The 14,451-nt window shown below is 41.3% G+C and overlaps 1 protein-coding gene across 1 annotated transcript in view; it reads right to left on the bottom strand.

The window, feature by feature from the left end:
- Nucleotides 1-3,961: 3,961 nt before the first annotated feature.
- Nucleotides 3,962-14,451, bottom strand: part of zmym2 (zinc finger, MYM-type 2) — a 31,920-nt gene continuing 21,430 nt past the window's right edge. Inside the window, exons 15-26 of the mRNA XM_039599930.1 lie at nt 14,220-14,248; nt 13,619-13,760; nt 12,501-12,622; nt 12,190-12,340; nt 11,881-12,012; nt 10,720-10,946; nt 10,437-10,629; nt 10,141-10,283; nt 9,108-9,222; nt 8,033-8,275; nt 7,476-7,617; nt 3,962-7,115 (exon numbers count right to left, since the gene is read on the bottom strand). Of these exons, the coding sequence (XP_039455864.1) occupies nt 6,893-7,115; nt 7,476-7,617; nt 8,033-8,275; nt 9,108-9,222; nt 10,141-10,283; nt 10,437-10,629; nt 10,720-10,946; nt 11,881-12,012; nt 12,190-12,340; nt 12,501-12,622; nt 13,619-13,760; nt 14,220-14,248 (1,862 nt within the window). The 3' untranslated portion in view covers nt 3,962-6,892. The remainder of the gene's footprint in view (nt 7,116-7,475; nt 7,618-8,032; nt 8,276-9,107; nt 9,223-10,140; nt 10,284-10,436; nt 10,630-10,719; nt 10,947-11,880; nt 12,013-12,189; nt 12,341-12,500; nt 12,623-13,618; nt 13,761-14,219; nt 14,249-14,451) is intronic.

Genomic DNA, 14,451 nt, shown 5'->3' with positions numbered 1-14,451 from the left:
TTTGGCACTTTTATCATATTCATATGCAGTCATTTCCATAAGTATTTGGACAGTTACACCACCACAGTGCATTATAAACCAATTTATTGATTTAAAATCAAGAATGAAGTGCAGAATTTGAACTTTGTACACAGTCCTCCATTTTCAGAGGCTCAAAAGGGATTGGACAGATGACCAATAAACAGTTTAATGGCTGGTTCCCTGATTATTCCATGACAAAATGAGTAGATAAAAGATCTGAAGTTGATTCATGTGTTAAACTTGTAAGTGAACAAGGCCAAGGTTAGGCTGCAAAAACCTTTAACAGTGGCCAAATTAATAATCGGGTTCATTCTTAAAAAGAAGGAATGCTTTGGTCAGCTTAGCAACACCAGAAGGCCTAAAAGACCACAGATGACAACTAAAGTTGCACGATGACAGAATTATTTTCATGGTTAAGAAAATCAGCATCAAAATATCTAAACTGGTCAAGAACATTCTCGAGGAGGTCGACGTGTCATTGTCACAGTCTAAAGTCAAGAGACGCCTTCATGAATGGAAATATCGAGCATTTAGAACGAGGTGCAAACCACTGGTTACACTCGAGAAGTTTAGATCCTGGGATATCAAACTCATAACGAGGGCTGTCTTAATCAGCAGAAAATGCTGTAAAATTAAAACACATTTAACAGTCCAAAAATGTAAACCCTCCTTTACATTTTATAAACTCATCCAGTGAGCACACTGGAATCCTATTCTGGCCCCGCAAACCTAATGTTTCACACCTCTCGATTAGACTTTGCAGAAAAGATCTTAAAAAATTTGGATGGGTCTGAAAAAGTAGAATAATAAGAAGAGAACAGTATGGAGAAGAAGAGAAACAGGTCATGATCTGAAGCACAACATGTTATCTATCAAACATGGTGGAGACTATGTTGTGGCATGGATATGTATAGCTACAGCCACTGGAGCTGGGTCACCTCTGTTTATTTATGATATCACTGCTGACAGAAGTCGCAGGATGTATTCTGAGTGTACACGACTAGATTCTGTGCTCAGCGAGTCACAGTACGCATGGTTAATGATCCAAAGGAAACTGGAAAAGCAACCCAAGAGTTTCTCAAGGTCTATGTTCCTGCATTTTTCTATTAAAATGATTTTATTTTAGATTAATGCATGATCTGTTGGCATATGACTGTGGTATTGCATTTTAGTATAGTTTTATATCATATGGACTCCAATCAGTCCCCATTATATTCTAGAAATAAGCTCGAACATACCCCCTGAGTCATGAAATCCCGTCTTATTTTTAATGGGTGGTCTTATTCAAAACAAAGTAAGTAAACAAGGAATATTGCAGAAGAAGTTCCCACGGAGGCAGATTTTAACATCAAAGTCAGACCTGAGACAGGAGACACTGGGACAGCCTAAATCTCCAGGCAATTTCTCCAGCATGCTTGGAACAGCCGACCTTTCAAGTACCTTAAAAAGCTGCGCAGAGAGTGCTGGCCGTTATGTCTTATGACCCTGAGGCTCGTCGCCCCGGCCACTACGCTGACCCCGGGTGCTGACAAGCCACACCTCCTCCTCCTCCTCTGCTGTCTGTCATCTTGCAGATAACTCTCCCTGCCTCAGTGTCATGTCCACCTGGCACCTTGTAAAAATGGGACATGATAGCGAAAAAGGTCAGAACACGGTGAAGAGGCCCCCGTGTAGAGCTGTCTGTTGAGCACAAACTACGTCTCTAGATAATGGCATTTCTAGGGAGTGTGTGGAGGCAGTGTTACACTTGTTTATGGAAGAAGAGGGTCTCTCGGTTGACATGCAGTGCGTTACATTTTTGTGTGGCTCCTCCACAAAAATGCCCAAGTGCTTTCATTTCTCAGGCCTTAATAGCTCATTAGGATTTGTAATGCAGGTCAGTAATTGGTTGGCTGACATTTCCAGAGCGTAACTCTCTAAACTTTGTGGTAAAAATCAAACTAACTGTGGTTTGTAGGTGACTGATGCCTACAAAGATATCAAACCTGAGACAGGTTCGAAGCAACATACGGGCAGGCTAAAGTTATTTAGAAACAAATGCTGTGGATATATTCTGCTCTTTAACCACAAACCAAAGGTATGTTGGTAATATTTGGTTTGAGTGCCAGCCAGTGGCAAAGGAGAAAGTGAGAATGAATTCCACTAAATACCAAAATTTTCTGGATGCAAAAGTCATCCAGTTGTGAAAGAAACTGAAAAGAGACGGACTTTTAGGAGAACGAACCAAATCAGAAGACCTCTCAACAACTGTCGGAGTAGCTCTCAGAGTAGCTCTGCCGAAACTGTTAAAGCAGTCTTAAAAGTACAAATTTCTAACTTTTTCAAACTGGAAACAGTAGTTCCTTTCTTCAGACTTCAGGTTTAGGTGACCATGATAGATATTTCAAGAATTATGTTACGAAAGAGTAACACCATGCATACAGGTTTCGAGATATCCACATATTTGTGACCCTGTAGTGTGTATAGTCGAAGGTTTGTCTGATTGTCATTCCCTTTTGCTCACTACTTGCTTCTATTTTGCAGATTTTGCAGGTAACCCTGATTCTTTAATAGGTCAGTTCATTAAGTTAAAATATGATGTACACTGCTCAAAGACATTAAAGGATAACTTTAATCACACATCAGATCTATTTTCTCCTGCTTATCTAGATTTTGACTGTGGGGACAGCAGTTTAAGTAGTTTATGTCCACATCACCCTCTCCTCAGTCACCTCCTCCAGCTCATCCTGTGGGACACTGGGGTGTTCCCAAACTAGCCAAGAGACATAATCTCTCTAGCATGTCCTGTTGCTCCTCTGTGGCCTTTTATTAGTAATACATACCTGAAAAACCTTATCTAGGATATTTCCATGAAGCACCCTTGGTCAGATACCTGAACCATCTCAACTGGCTCCTTTCGATGTGGAAGAACAGTGGCTCTGCTCTGACCCCTCCTAAGTGACTGAACTCATCTTATCTCTATGGGAGAGGCCAGCCCAGCCCCGGAAACTTCCTTCAGAGGAAAGTCATTTCCGCTGCTTGTATACTCAGTCTCATTCTTTTTCAGTGACTACCCAAACCTTGTGGAGATAAGAAAAGGTAGATTGACTGGTAAAAGTCCACAGCTTTTCTTTTACACTCAGTTCTTTCTTTACCACAACAGGGTCACTGCAGATGCTGCACTAATCTGTAAATCTCCTGCCCTCTTTTCTCAGTAGTGAACAAGACCCCGAGATACTTTAAATCCTTCACTTTGGGCAGCAACTTACCCTAAATGAGCACTCCACCCTTTTCCAGCTGAGGACCATGGTTTCACACTTGGAGGTACTGATTTTTATCTCAGCTGCAAACTGCCCTAATGCATGCTGAGGCCTGAGGAGGCCAGAAGAACCACATCATCTGTGAAGAGCAGAGATGGGATTCTGAGGCCAGCAAACTGGAAATCCTCTGCCACTTGGCTTCGTCTAGACATTTTGTCCATAAAAGTTATCAACAGAATCAGTGTTGACCAAAGCACTTTTTCCATGACCTCACCTGTCAGCTGCCTCTAGAGTCCCACAAGCTATGCTTAATAGGACTCCATGAGCTTCAAAGCCCCCTTCCCCTCTGGTGTCCATGAAAAGTACCACCATCAACAGAAGCCACAGCTCCATACTGGGTTGAAATCCTTCTATAGCCATGTTCATGCACCTGCTTACATTTCCATTTATGCCAAAGGAGGTGAAATGAATTTGCAATAAATCTAAAATAATAAATAACGTTGTGGCATGTGCAAAGTGTTATGACCTTTCTAGTTTAGAATAAAGATGCTAGTTATTTAAACTTCGAAAAGAACAAAAAATGTTTTATTCACCTCCAGTAAAAGGACTTTGCAGAACAATTTTAAATACTCTGTTTATAAAAGCAGTATAATACACTCTCTACATTTGTCTGTGTATAAATCCAAACACTGTCAAGAGGCTGGTTAGAAAACGACTTCTTTATTTAACATGACCGTATCAGCATATCAGCCCACACACATAGCATCAGACTCAAGTCACAGTCACTCACTTTCAGTATATACAGATAGGCACATTCACATTAGGCATTAAAGCCAGCCACAGCATCTTCTGTAGGTCCAAACCTGTGGCATATTTGGCTGCTGCCTATGAGTCAGCCATGTTAATTGGGGTCCTCTGATCCAAGGTCTGCTTCAAACTTTCACAGACGAAATTAATGTTCTAAACACACTGATCTGGAGTCAGAAAATCTGACCAGTGTTCTCCATCCAAATCCAAACAGTTCTTCCTGAAATGTCATGCTGCAGCTTCAGCCTAATAAATGCAAACAGTTGTACAAATGAACAGGAACACCTGTTCTTTTGGGAAAATAAAACTCTGGAAGTGTATTCCCTGACTTTGTTCACCAGTTAAATCCGCTTCAGTCAGGTGGGTGTGATGTGGATTGTGCACGAGGACAAGTTTTAGGTTAGCAATACATTTCAGATGTTGATTGCATTCATGGAAAAGTCAAACTCAGCATTAAGAGGACATTCCTTAAATTTTGAGGAATGGCTGTGGAAGCTTTCACACGATCTCATATTCAACTCCAAATCTTATATTACTTGGAATTTTAAATGTCATTTTTACTTGATGAAATTTAATCAAACTTTAAAAAGTAAAAAGGAGGGGGAACAAGTAAAATGTAAAAAAAAAAAAAAAAAAAAAAAATGATAGTGTAACTTCAAAAACAAGTTCAGTTCACAAAAAAAAAAAAAAAAAATTTTTTTTAAAGATCTAGCACCTAACTAATTATATGTCATGAAGCAAGCTTTTGCATTGCAGTGCTACCGCTCTACAAAAGCAAAGAACAGGACACTTAACACATGCTCATTACTTAAACTAAGTTAAATTGAAAGTAAACTACAAATACAAACACAGGGACAAACAATGGGTTGTTAAACTAATCCACGGCCTTCATCGTTCACCAAAATTCTTTTAACGGGCGAGGAGGGTGCAGGTCTGCAGCAAATTCTGAATGAACGGCAAGAGAAGGAAATGATCCCCACTTAAAAAACAAACAAGAAAATCAAGCCCATGTGTAAAGAGGATACAGTCAAACTAATAAAAAGAAATAAATAATCAGCTGTATTTAAAAAACAAAAAAACAGAACAAGGCTTCTCAGGAGGCGGGTTTTCAAATTCATTTTCTTTATCCCAAACTACAGTGTTCCTCTGCGTCGTCTCCGTCTCAAACAAGCGCCTCGCCTTGGAGATATTTACACATCAAAGCAACCCAATTTGGGCTTAGTAAGCATGTAATGCTACATTGCATGAATGGAGGTTTCCCTAATGTCCAATAAAGAAACGCAGCATGTTGGCAGGGTGCCTTTCCACTGCACCGCAGTGAGTCAGACCCTTTCCTGTCCTGGGATCAGTCCTGACTCCTTTCCCTTGTGAGCTGAAGTCCCCCTGTGGTGCAGCGGTTTTAGCCTGAGAGCAGTACTGACAAAGGAAGAGCAGCGTGTGGGTTCATGGGAGAATGAAAGCGGCCCATAATGAACATGTGGGATACAACAGGTCGCAGTTAATGGGACAAAGAGGGTGCTGATCTTGTGCTGCATACTCACATGTACTGGAAATTCTGAAACTCCACTTTAATGCAGGGAAAATTTCTCACACCTAAAGTTTTCAGTTTGACTTTGACATCATTGGTGGTACACATTTACAATACTGACAAAAACTAAAAAAAACCCCACTCAAACACATCTGCCCTGTCAAAGGTTAAGTCTGACCATCTGACCAGAGCTGGAAAGCAGGAAAGTGATTCTTGTGTGACACCAACTTAAATACAAGGAAGGAAACTGACACAGAAGTGCAGTCAGACACTATTTAGTCAATGTTCATTTCCAGAATGAATCCAACTTCCAATTTTTACCCCGTGTTTGTGTTTTGCACAAAATCTCAAGGTGTTGGCGATTCTGTGTCTTCTTGTTTTACAACATGTGTGTGTGTAAACAACTCGAGCAGCAGTGGGGATAAATGTTAGCGCTCTCCAGACGACTGCTGCCGTTAGCGATGTGATTGAATGGGTGAAAACAAGACTAAAAGCAGTCTGACTGCACTTTAACACAAAATTTCTACTTAAGCATGAGACTCAGGTCTAAACCAAATGTTACTTGTACACAAAAATGACACCCTTACTTTCACTGAAAAGATGTCTGCGGTCAAAGCTGCGATCTTTCTGTCAGACATGGAAATGCTAAACTTGAACCAGGAGTGTTTTTTTTTTTAAAGCTGAACTGCCAATTGCTTCAACGATGGGATTCTGAACAGCACAGCTGGGGAACACTTCTTCCTGCTGTCTTCCCCATTCTTGGTGGTAAATTTGGTTTCAACTGTGTGCCTTTGCCTCTGTGCTGCTTGGTACTGCCCTGTGGTATCCTAGTGGCTGCTATAACTTCTTAAAAAGTGGGATTCTGGCAAATCTTTAATGTTTTTACGCTGCTTGAGCATAATGGACACACTCAGACTCCATGGAAATGCACAACAGAAAATTCTGTCATGAAAATATAACTGTCAATACACGTTTTCTACCTGATTTAATTGTGACAGTGAGCTCTTCATCCCCTCTCATCCTCATATTTATCGGAGTTCATCTCTATGCCTGTCCTCCTCAAGCTTCCTCTCTGAGGCAGAAGTAAAAGTTTGGGCTGCTTTTTCACCACTACTTTTAATCAGCCTCTGCTTTTTCTGTTGTGGATGTTCCTCACCTGGAGGAAACAGCAAGTCAGTGAAGAGGAAAACGAGGACTACAAGATAAGACAGGTGAAGAGGACACATTCTACTATATACCCTACGTGTCCCCCTCCCCTCCTGTCTTTGCAGACTACCAACAGAAGTCCAAGCAACTGCTACTCCCCTCCAACCGTTTCACCCCCACCCTCTTCCTCCGTGTTTTCCTCCTGAAGTTGTTTGTCTGAGTAAATGTCCCTGACGAGGAGGACTCTGATGAGGAGGCTCTCCAGGATTCGTCGGTCCAGCGGTGTGGAGCTGAACCACAGCGGGTCATCTGGGCTGCAGGCCGGATCCGGCTGAACATAAAACACATCTAGGCTTTTCTGCAACGAGAGAGGACTGCAGGGAGGTAGGGAAGGAGGGGGAAACAAAATGGCAAGCGGAAGGAAGGAACAAAAAGAAAAGAAAAAGTATTAGAAACAAGCAAAAAGGAGGTATTGTAGAAAAAGGGAGAAAAGTGCAGGGAAAAGAGCACAGGAGAGAGGGAGAAAATGAATGTATGTATTGGTTGCAGTTTCCTCTTGAACAGTTAGGAGAAAATTTTGATGATTAATTTATAGCAAGTCCTCATCTTTAAAGAGTCAACACTGAAGTTCAGGATGTGAACAGCAATGAGTTCTAATCACAGGACTCGAGCCTTTACTTTGCAGCCACTCTTAAGAATTAAAAGATTTATTCCAGTAAAAACACTGAACCCACCACTTGGATCTGTAGAGTTCATAGAGGTGACACTCGTGCTTCTTAGCTGGGCAGCGTTGGGCGGAGTCTCCAGAGTTGCTGTCGCGTTCCTCCTGCTCGTCGTCCTCGACCTTTCGTTTTCTCTTCCTCGACTCTGTTTGCACTGATGGTCCAACAGACAGAAAGGAAATCTTTATAAAATTTTCTCAAGGTTTTGTGTCCAGAACTAAAATATGCAGAAACCACTAACACTACAGTAAAATTGCTTTTTTAAGTTTGAAATGTAGATGATGGAAAATCATGTTGAAAGACAAACAGAGGTCCACGGGCATTTATGGTTTTTAATTGTTTGGCTGTGAATGTTAACATACTGGATATGAAATCAGAAAACTGATGTTTCAGCATCTAATGTGGACATAAAGACTATGAAACACTGAATGCTAAATTATGCATCTTGTGTTAATGTGCATGTGTAAATTTCACAAACAGGAAGTTCAAATCGTCCATCACAGGTAGATGAGAATTTCTATGGCCAATATATACGAAGCATATTAACATGATGCATTTTCCAGCCTCACCATGGTGATCCTGAGAGATGGAAGGCACGTGGATGCAGACTGTGGTCTCCTTGGTAACAGGATGGAGTGTGTCCGGGCCGTAGACGTTAGAGAAGGAGAGGCGCAGGTGCTGCTCCACGGTGCGCAGGCCAAAGTATTTGGTGTTCAGGTAAATGAGCGAGCGCAGCAGAGCGGCGGGACTCTGCTCCCCGAGATGACGACTGCTCCACAGGCTCTGCTCTTCCACTCGACCCCACAGCGAGCCTAAAGAGAGACGACCCAATACCACAGTCAACATCTACAACACTCATCAGTTCTTTCTCGTCATTATCCACCATTTACATCTGCCAAATATAATTTTCTCCCTGGTTACTACTTGTGCAGACATGGAACCTGTTCGTGTTGGAGCGGTGTCCTCATATTATATCATAGTGCAATCACAACGTGTCAGGATGTGAACAGCAGAAGAGTTATAATCACTGGACACGGCTCATAATATCGAGAAACACAACAGGTTGTTTAACAGCACCGTGCCACTAGCTGGTGATGACAAGAATATATTCAAACACACTTTCCAGTGTCATCGTTATCAGTGTGGGATGAGTTTCTTAGCAAGCATCATAGCTTCCACATTCCACACTGCAATGAGATACTGTCTCACATCTGAGACAATCTGTTTTTATTTTTGCCTTTTTGTTTGTTGCTGCTGAAAAATGAGGAATTCAGGATTTATCAGTTTATGTCCTAATACAATATTTAAAATCTTGAGTCACCTGAAAAACTAAGACCATCTTGCTGTGAAAGTGGCAAAGTTAATGAGCTTTCTGACCACGGTCATGTCCATGAAAGAGTTATAGAAACTTCATGAATACATAAAGAATGAGAAAGACTGCATGATGAGGACAAAGTTGGGATCACCCTGCTATTTGCAGTCTTTATTCAGTACTCAAACCTGTACAGTTTCATGATGAGACTATATCATGTTAATCAAAGTGTTTCCAGAAAGAAATATTAAAACTTGACAAAGTACTCAAAACTGTGCTAATTCCAAGTGGAGCAGGGACACAAGGAGGGTCTTACTAAGGATTACACTCACCATCAGGAAGTACACTGGGCTGCCAGTCCTTCAGGACCTTGTTAAGCTCCTCTCCAAACTGCTGGTAGCATGGATCACTGAACAGGTCATCCTTCCGGCCTTTGGAGTGAAGATGCTTTAAACAAAGAAAAACTATCAGTTAAAAAAAAAAAAGAAGAAAAAGAAAGGATCACACAGCTTCAGCCTGTGGTTGCTTACACAGTTTAAAACCCTCTGTGTCCTCATATTCAAAAGCTCATCACTGCTTTTCAGGATGTGAACAGCAAATGGTTATAATCAATGGACACACCAATCTACAAAGTCAGACAGAGGGAAAGGAAAAGGAATATAAAAAAAATAAACTTATGAAAGAAGATGACCGCAAAGATGTAGTGAGCACAGAAAATCCTTAAATTCACTTTTTGAACAGTGAGGATTTTAAAGGAGGGAGGAACATCGACAAAGAAGAGGCCTGGAAAGAGGGGCAGACATTTTCAACCATTTGAAGCCAAATGTCCCAACACAACGATAAGTAACCCGAGTAATCAGTTTCCACAAACAGATAAAGTCAGCCTTACACTTCTGTGGCAGAAAAATCACACTCCAGAGCTCTCTGAATGACCCCGCTCTCCACTCTGCAGCCATGCTCGATGACTACTTGCATGTGAGAGGAGGAGGGAAAAGAATGTGCACCAGTACTAAGGGTCCTACTGGAAACCCTCACTCGAAAATCAGTTCCTACCTCTAAAATTACTACAGATGGAATGACACTAGAATTTAAAAAGGTTAATAAGCCGATTCTTAATTTTGTGTATATAATTTAAATATTTAGATTTTTTTTTACCTGCTTTTGAATTCTGTTTGGCCACATTTTTTTTAATTTTTTTTTCTGAAATGTGTTAATGACAGACAAGTTAAAATTATTACTGTGACAAACCCACTGCTAACATCTACAAGACATGAACACTTAAAAAAAATAAAAATAAAATGTTCAGCTGCATTTTGCAGTTGCTGATTTGTGCCTTCTCGAGAGGGGCAGCCGTTTCATACCAACCTGCTGGATCCCCAAACAGAGGTAGAGGATGCTGTCCGGAGAGTAGCGCTCCCCACTGGGCCTGCAGACCTCCCTGACAAAACGGGACAGAGCCACGTTCAGCTCCTCTGAACTCATTGACAAGAGGTTACTTTTTGGCCGGGCTGCAGGAGACAGGAAAAATCACCAACTGATGTTTTTTTTTTATATTTTCCAACAAAACAATCAATTTTTCTTTTCCAGCCAAGGAATGCACCTGGACTCTCATAGTGTAACTACTGAACGGGGCAGGTGGGAAATGAAGGGGTTCAGTGTACCTGCTTTGGAGCTTTCCTGTGCTTTGGTGTCATCCGACTGATCAGGAGGAGACAGTGCCCAGCGTTTCCAGGCATTGATACCGTAGCGAGCTTTGAGAGGCAGTGATCGTCCTTCTGAGGTTCTGTTTGTTAAATTTGAAGAAGAGGACGACGCTACATCTGACTTCTCCTCCAGTGCCAGCTTCTTGTTCCCCTTCAAGGCAAACAAACCCATTACTAATACATTCAAACTAAGTTTGCCAATGAAAATATTCTGACTGCACACATGTACGTGTGTTATTACTTTTCTCCTGGATTGCGGTCGAGGTGCCGACTCCTTCGCTTCCTCCTTCGCCTCCTCCTTCGCTTCCTCCTTCGGTTCCTCCTTCTCCTCCTCCTTCGGTTCCTCCTTCTCCTTCGGTTCCTCCTTCTCCTCCTCCTTCGGTTCCTCCTTCTCCTCTGCCAGAACTGAAGGTAAAGCAAAGCTCATATCCTCATCCATTCCCTCTGGAACAGGAGCGGGGTCTGAGGCTGACAGAGGAAATAACAGTCCTTCATGTCATATGTTTATATAAAAAAAAAAAAAAAAAAAAAAAAAAAAAAGGAAATCAATCATCCAGGAAATCAAAAAACAAAAAAACAAAACAACACTTCTCGTTTAGAGGACAAGATGTGTACGGGCAAACTAAAGCTGGAAAACGTGGAATTCTCCCAGTATGCAGGTTTACATAAATCAGACAGAATCATCAATCCAAACTGTGTCCAGAAAATAGTGTAACGACTTATTAACACTCTTTAAAATATTTACATTAAAACCATCGATGTCAATGAGACACAGAAAAAGGAAGAAAGAAGGAAAATAAAACTTGGATTGCAGGGCCAGTCGATGACTTCATACTCCTCTGAACAGTAAGCCAAAGCTTAAAACCTCTACACTGATAGGCGTGATGACAGCAGCTCCAGAAATAACCAGAGGGAAGAATTTTAATCTCAATTACTCTACTGATCCATTAAAAACCCCATGCAGTCAGATGTTGTTACATAAGACAAGAAATAAAATGGCAAGATGAACACAGAGGACGAGTGAGCAGGTCAGAGTGGGCAACGAAGGCAAACCGTTAAATATACGAAGTCTTAAAATTTCACTAACAAAGTAATCTGAACACCCGGAATAAGGTTTAGAGGACTAGAGGTGGATCTTAACAATCGATCTAATAAAAATAGTTTGCTCAAGCTATGAACAGCCATTATTAGAAATTATCGTTAGGAATTGTATGATTTTATTTTTTTTGGCATCAGTAATTCTTAACAAGCGATGAAAACAACAGTTAAGAAAAAATGCAGTTATAGTTAATGCACAGAATACTATAAAACTGCTATTACATCATGCCCAGGATTGCTCCTGACTCTGCATCCCTTATCCAGTATTCTCAGGTTTACAGCTACATGCTCAGAAGACGTTTACCTTGAGGAAAGTCTGCCTCCAAGTCCAGGTCAGGCTCATACTTCTCCTCCTCTTCTTCCTCAGAGCTGCTGCTGGTGCTGCTGGAAGACTCCTCGCCTTCAGGCTCCCTCTTCACCTTCACAGGCTTTACATCTGAATCATAAAGAAGGGTATATCCTCACTGTCATGGTTTGCTGCAGCTTTCTTCCACTTCTCTCTTTTTATCAGCATATATAAAGAAACCATCAGAAGCTAGTATAAGGGCTGTATTTGGCACCTTTCTGATAAGTAATCATTCAACCCGGATATTCAATCCTGGCGTGGGCTCACCTGGCTTCCGATCCTCTGTTATCACCTCAGCCATTGTGATCAGGTCGGCCTCCAGAGGATCAGAGGGCACCTTGTTTTTCAGTTCGTTGATGGTCTGGACGATCTCTTCTGCCCCCTGCAGGGTAGTGGGCAAGAACACAGGCACAGGAACCTGGAGGGGACAGGGTATGAAATTAATTAGTAATCAGATCACCGACTTGCAAGTTTATCTTTATAGCTTGCGCAAATTTTTGTTTTATTAGTTTTTTCCCCACATTCTAAAATCTAATAAGTTTAATTTTAAGCAAGGATAAATCATATGCAGGTCTTACCGGTACAGGCAGAGAGAGAGGAGTGGGAGTGACCTGTGAATACATATTCATAGGCATGGGAATGAACACGGGCACAGGTATAGGTACAGGCACGTACTCCCTCTTCACACCATCATCTACATCTGTGGGAACACACATGTCAAATCATTATGTAAGCCGAGTGTTTCAAACATATGGCTTGTGGACCAGAGCTGGGCTACCAGAGGGTCTAACCTTCAACCAGTGATACCCGCTCGCCTTATCGTATTCACAAGATTTAAAAACAAAACAAAACAAAACAAAAATACAAGAAAAACGTGCTCTGACCTTAAGGTCAAGGTCACCGGCATTCACACTCATCTGATTTTTTTAGTAGATGCAGCAGTGTTATCAATTTGAAGCTCCTACGTCACCACATTTTTCAGTTGTCACATTTACAAACTTGGGTGTCTGCGCCACCCACCATCCTGGTGGCGTGACGATAAAAATCCCATCAGCCTTTTACGGCGGAGGGGTAAAAATTATTGGAAGAAAAAATTCAATTCAATGTTTTTATTATCAGCCTGAGATCAAACTGGGCTGTATAAGACCTTAGAACTAAAATGAGCTATACATATCTGCCATAAGCAAACTAGTACAGCATACCTCTAAAGTTGCGTTTCACAGTTCACGTCCTCGATCTCTCACGCATTTTCCCTTAAAATCTAACAAATATTTGTTCCCCCACAATTCTGCATAAACTACAAATATCCTCCAATTTAAAAAAAAATTTAAAAGAGGAAAACACGGCTTGGGATGGTAAAATGTCCCTGTACTGAGAGGCGGGAGGTTTGAAAGTAGCCAATCCAAGAGCATTATTCATCTCTCCTTTCTGCATTCCCGGCATGTTTTACCGAGTGTTCCTGTCTCTCCTGTTTTGTTCTTCTTAAAGCCCTAAGATGCCACCAAAATGCATATTTATATTTATCATATTATAAAAACAGGCATTTATATTCATTTTTTTGACCACATCCAAGATTTGTGAGTGCTCTAGGATCGTAAACCCTGCAAATTTCAGGGGGTCGACTGTATTAATGGGTCACAACGAAATGATTTTAAAATTATGAGTGCCAGAAATTTGTTAATGATTGTGTTTTTACCTGTCTGTAAGAGCTTGCTCTGCATGTGTGGCTTGCAGTAGGTAGCCTTGGTCAGTGTGAGTGGTTTGCAGAGCACCGCCTTGTTCTTTACATCTCTCACCAAACCTCCGCCAGTGTACGCCGCTGTGCTCTGGTTTACCAGCTGCAACATGGAAGACAAAATAAATCATCAGAAGAATAATTGATTTTAGATGAACTAATAAGATCTGTGTTTTTCCAGGAAGTAAATCAATTACACATGCTACATTTCAAAACTATTAGGTGGCAAATACATGAGCCAGAACATTAATAACATAGCTGCTCATCAGGCTTACAGTTTATCCCATTTCGCAGGTTATGGCACATAAAGCAGCAAACATGAGCTTGACCACAGTTTGGGTGTAGATCCACTAGGTGGTCAGTGAGTATAGGTTTGATTACATTTTGGCCATTACCCTAGGAGGAGCATCAGTTGTCGTGGACAGATGGATAGCTCGCCATGACAAAAACTCACGAGTCCTTAGGCTACATGAGCTAAAAACGCTTTCAAAAAGGCAACTAGTGCTACATGATTTAAAAACAAGTGCTCCGATCAAGTCCTCTTTTAAATATTCTTACTTACCCCAAGTTTGGCCCCTGGCACATCAACCCCTGTAAGACAGAAATGGAATATATGTCACCTAAATAAGCATGACTTTATTTCCCTTTTTTGGCACTGGATAACATTTCCTGATACTTGCGCTTAAAAACCAACTTCTGTTACAAGGATGTAGATATGTCCAAGAGCAACACTCTGAAGCAAAAAACTTGGTTCTTTTAAGGACACACACACACACACACACACACACACACAC

This window comes from Oreochromis aureus, linkage group 16 (genome assembly GCF_013358895.1).
Source record: "Oreochromis aureus strain Israel breed Guangdong linkage group 16, ZZ_aureus, whole genome shotgun sequence".
Taxonomy (NCBI): Eukaryota; Metazoa; Chordata; class Actinopteri; order Cichliformes; family Cichlidae; genus Oreochromis; species Oreochromis aureus.
The sequence above is the reverse complement of the archived record's forward strand: the minus strand, read 5'-3'. Positions and strand labels throughout refer to the sequence as shown.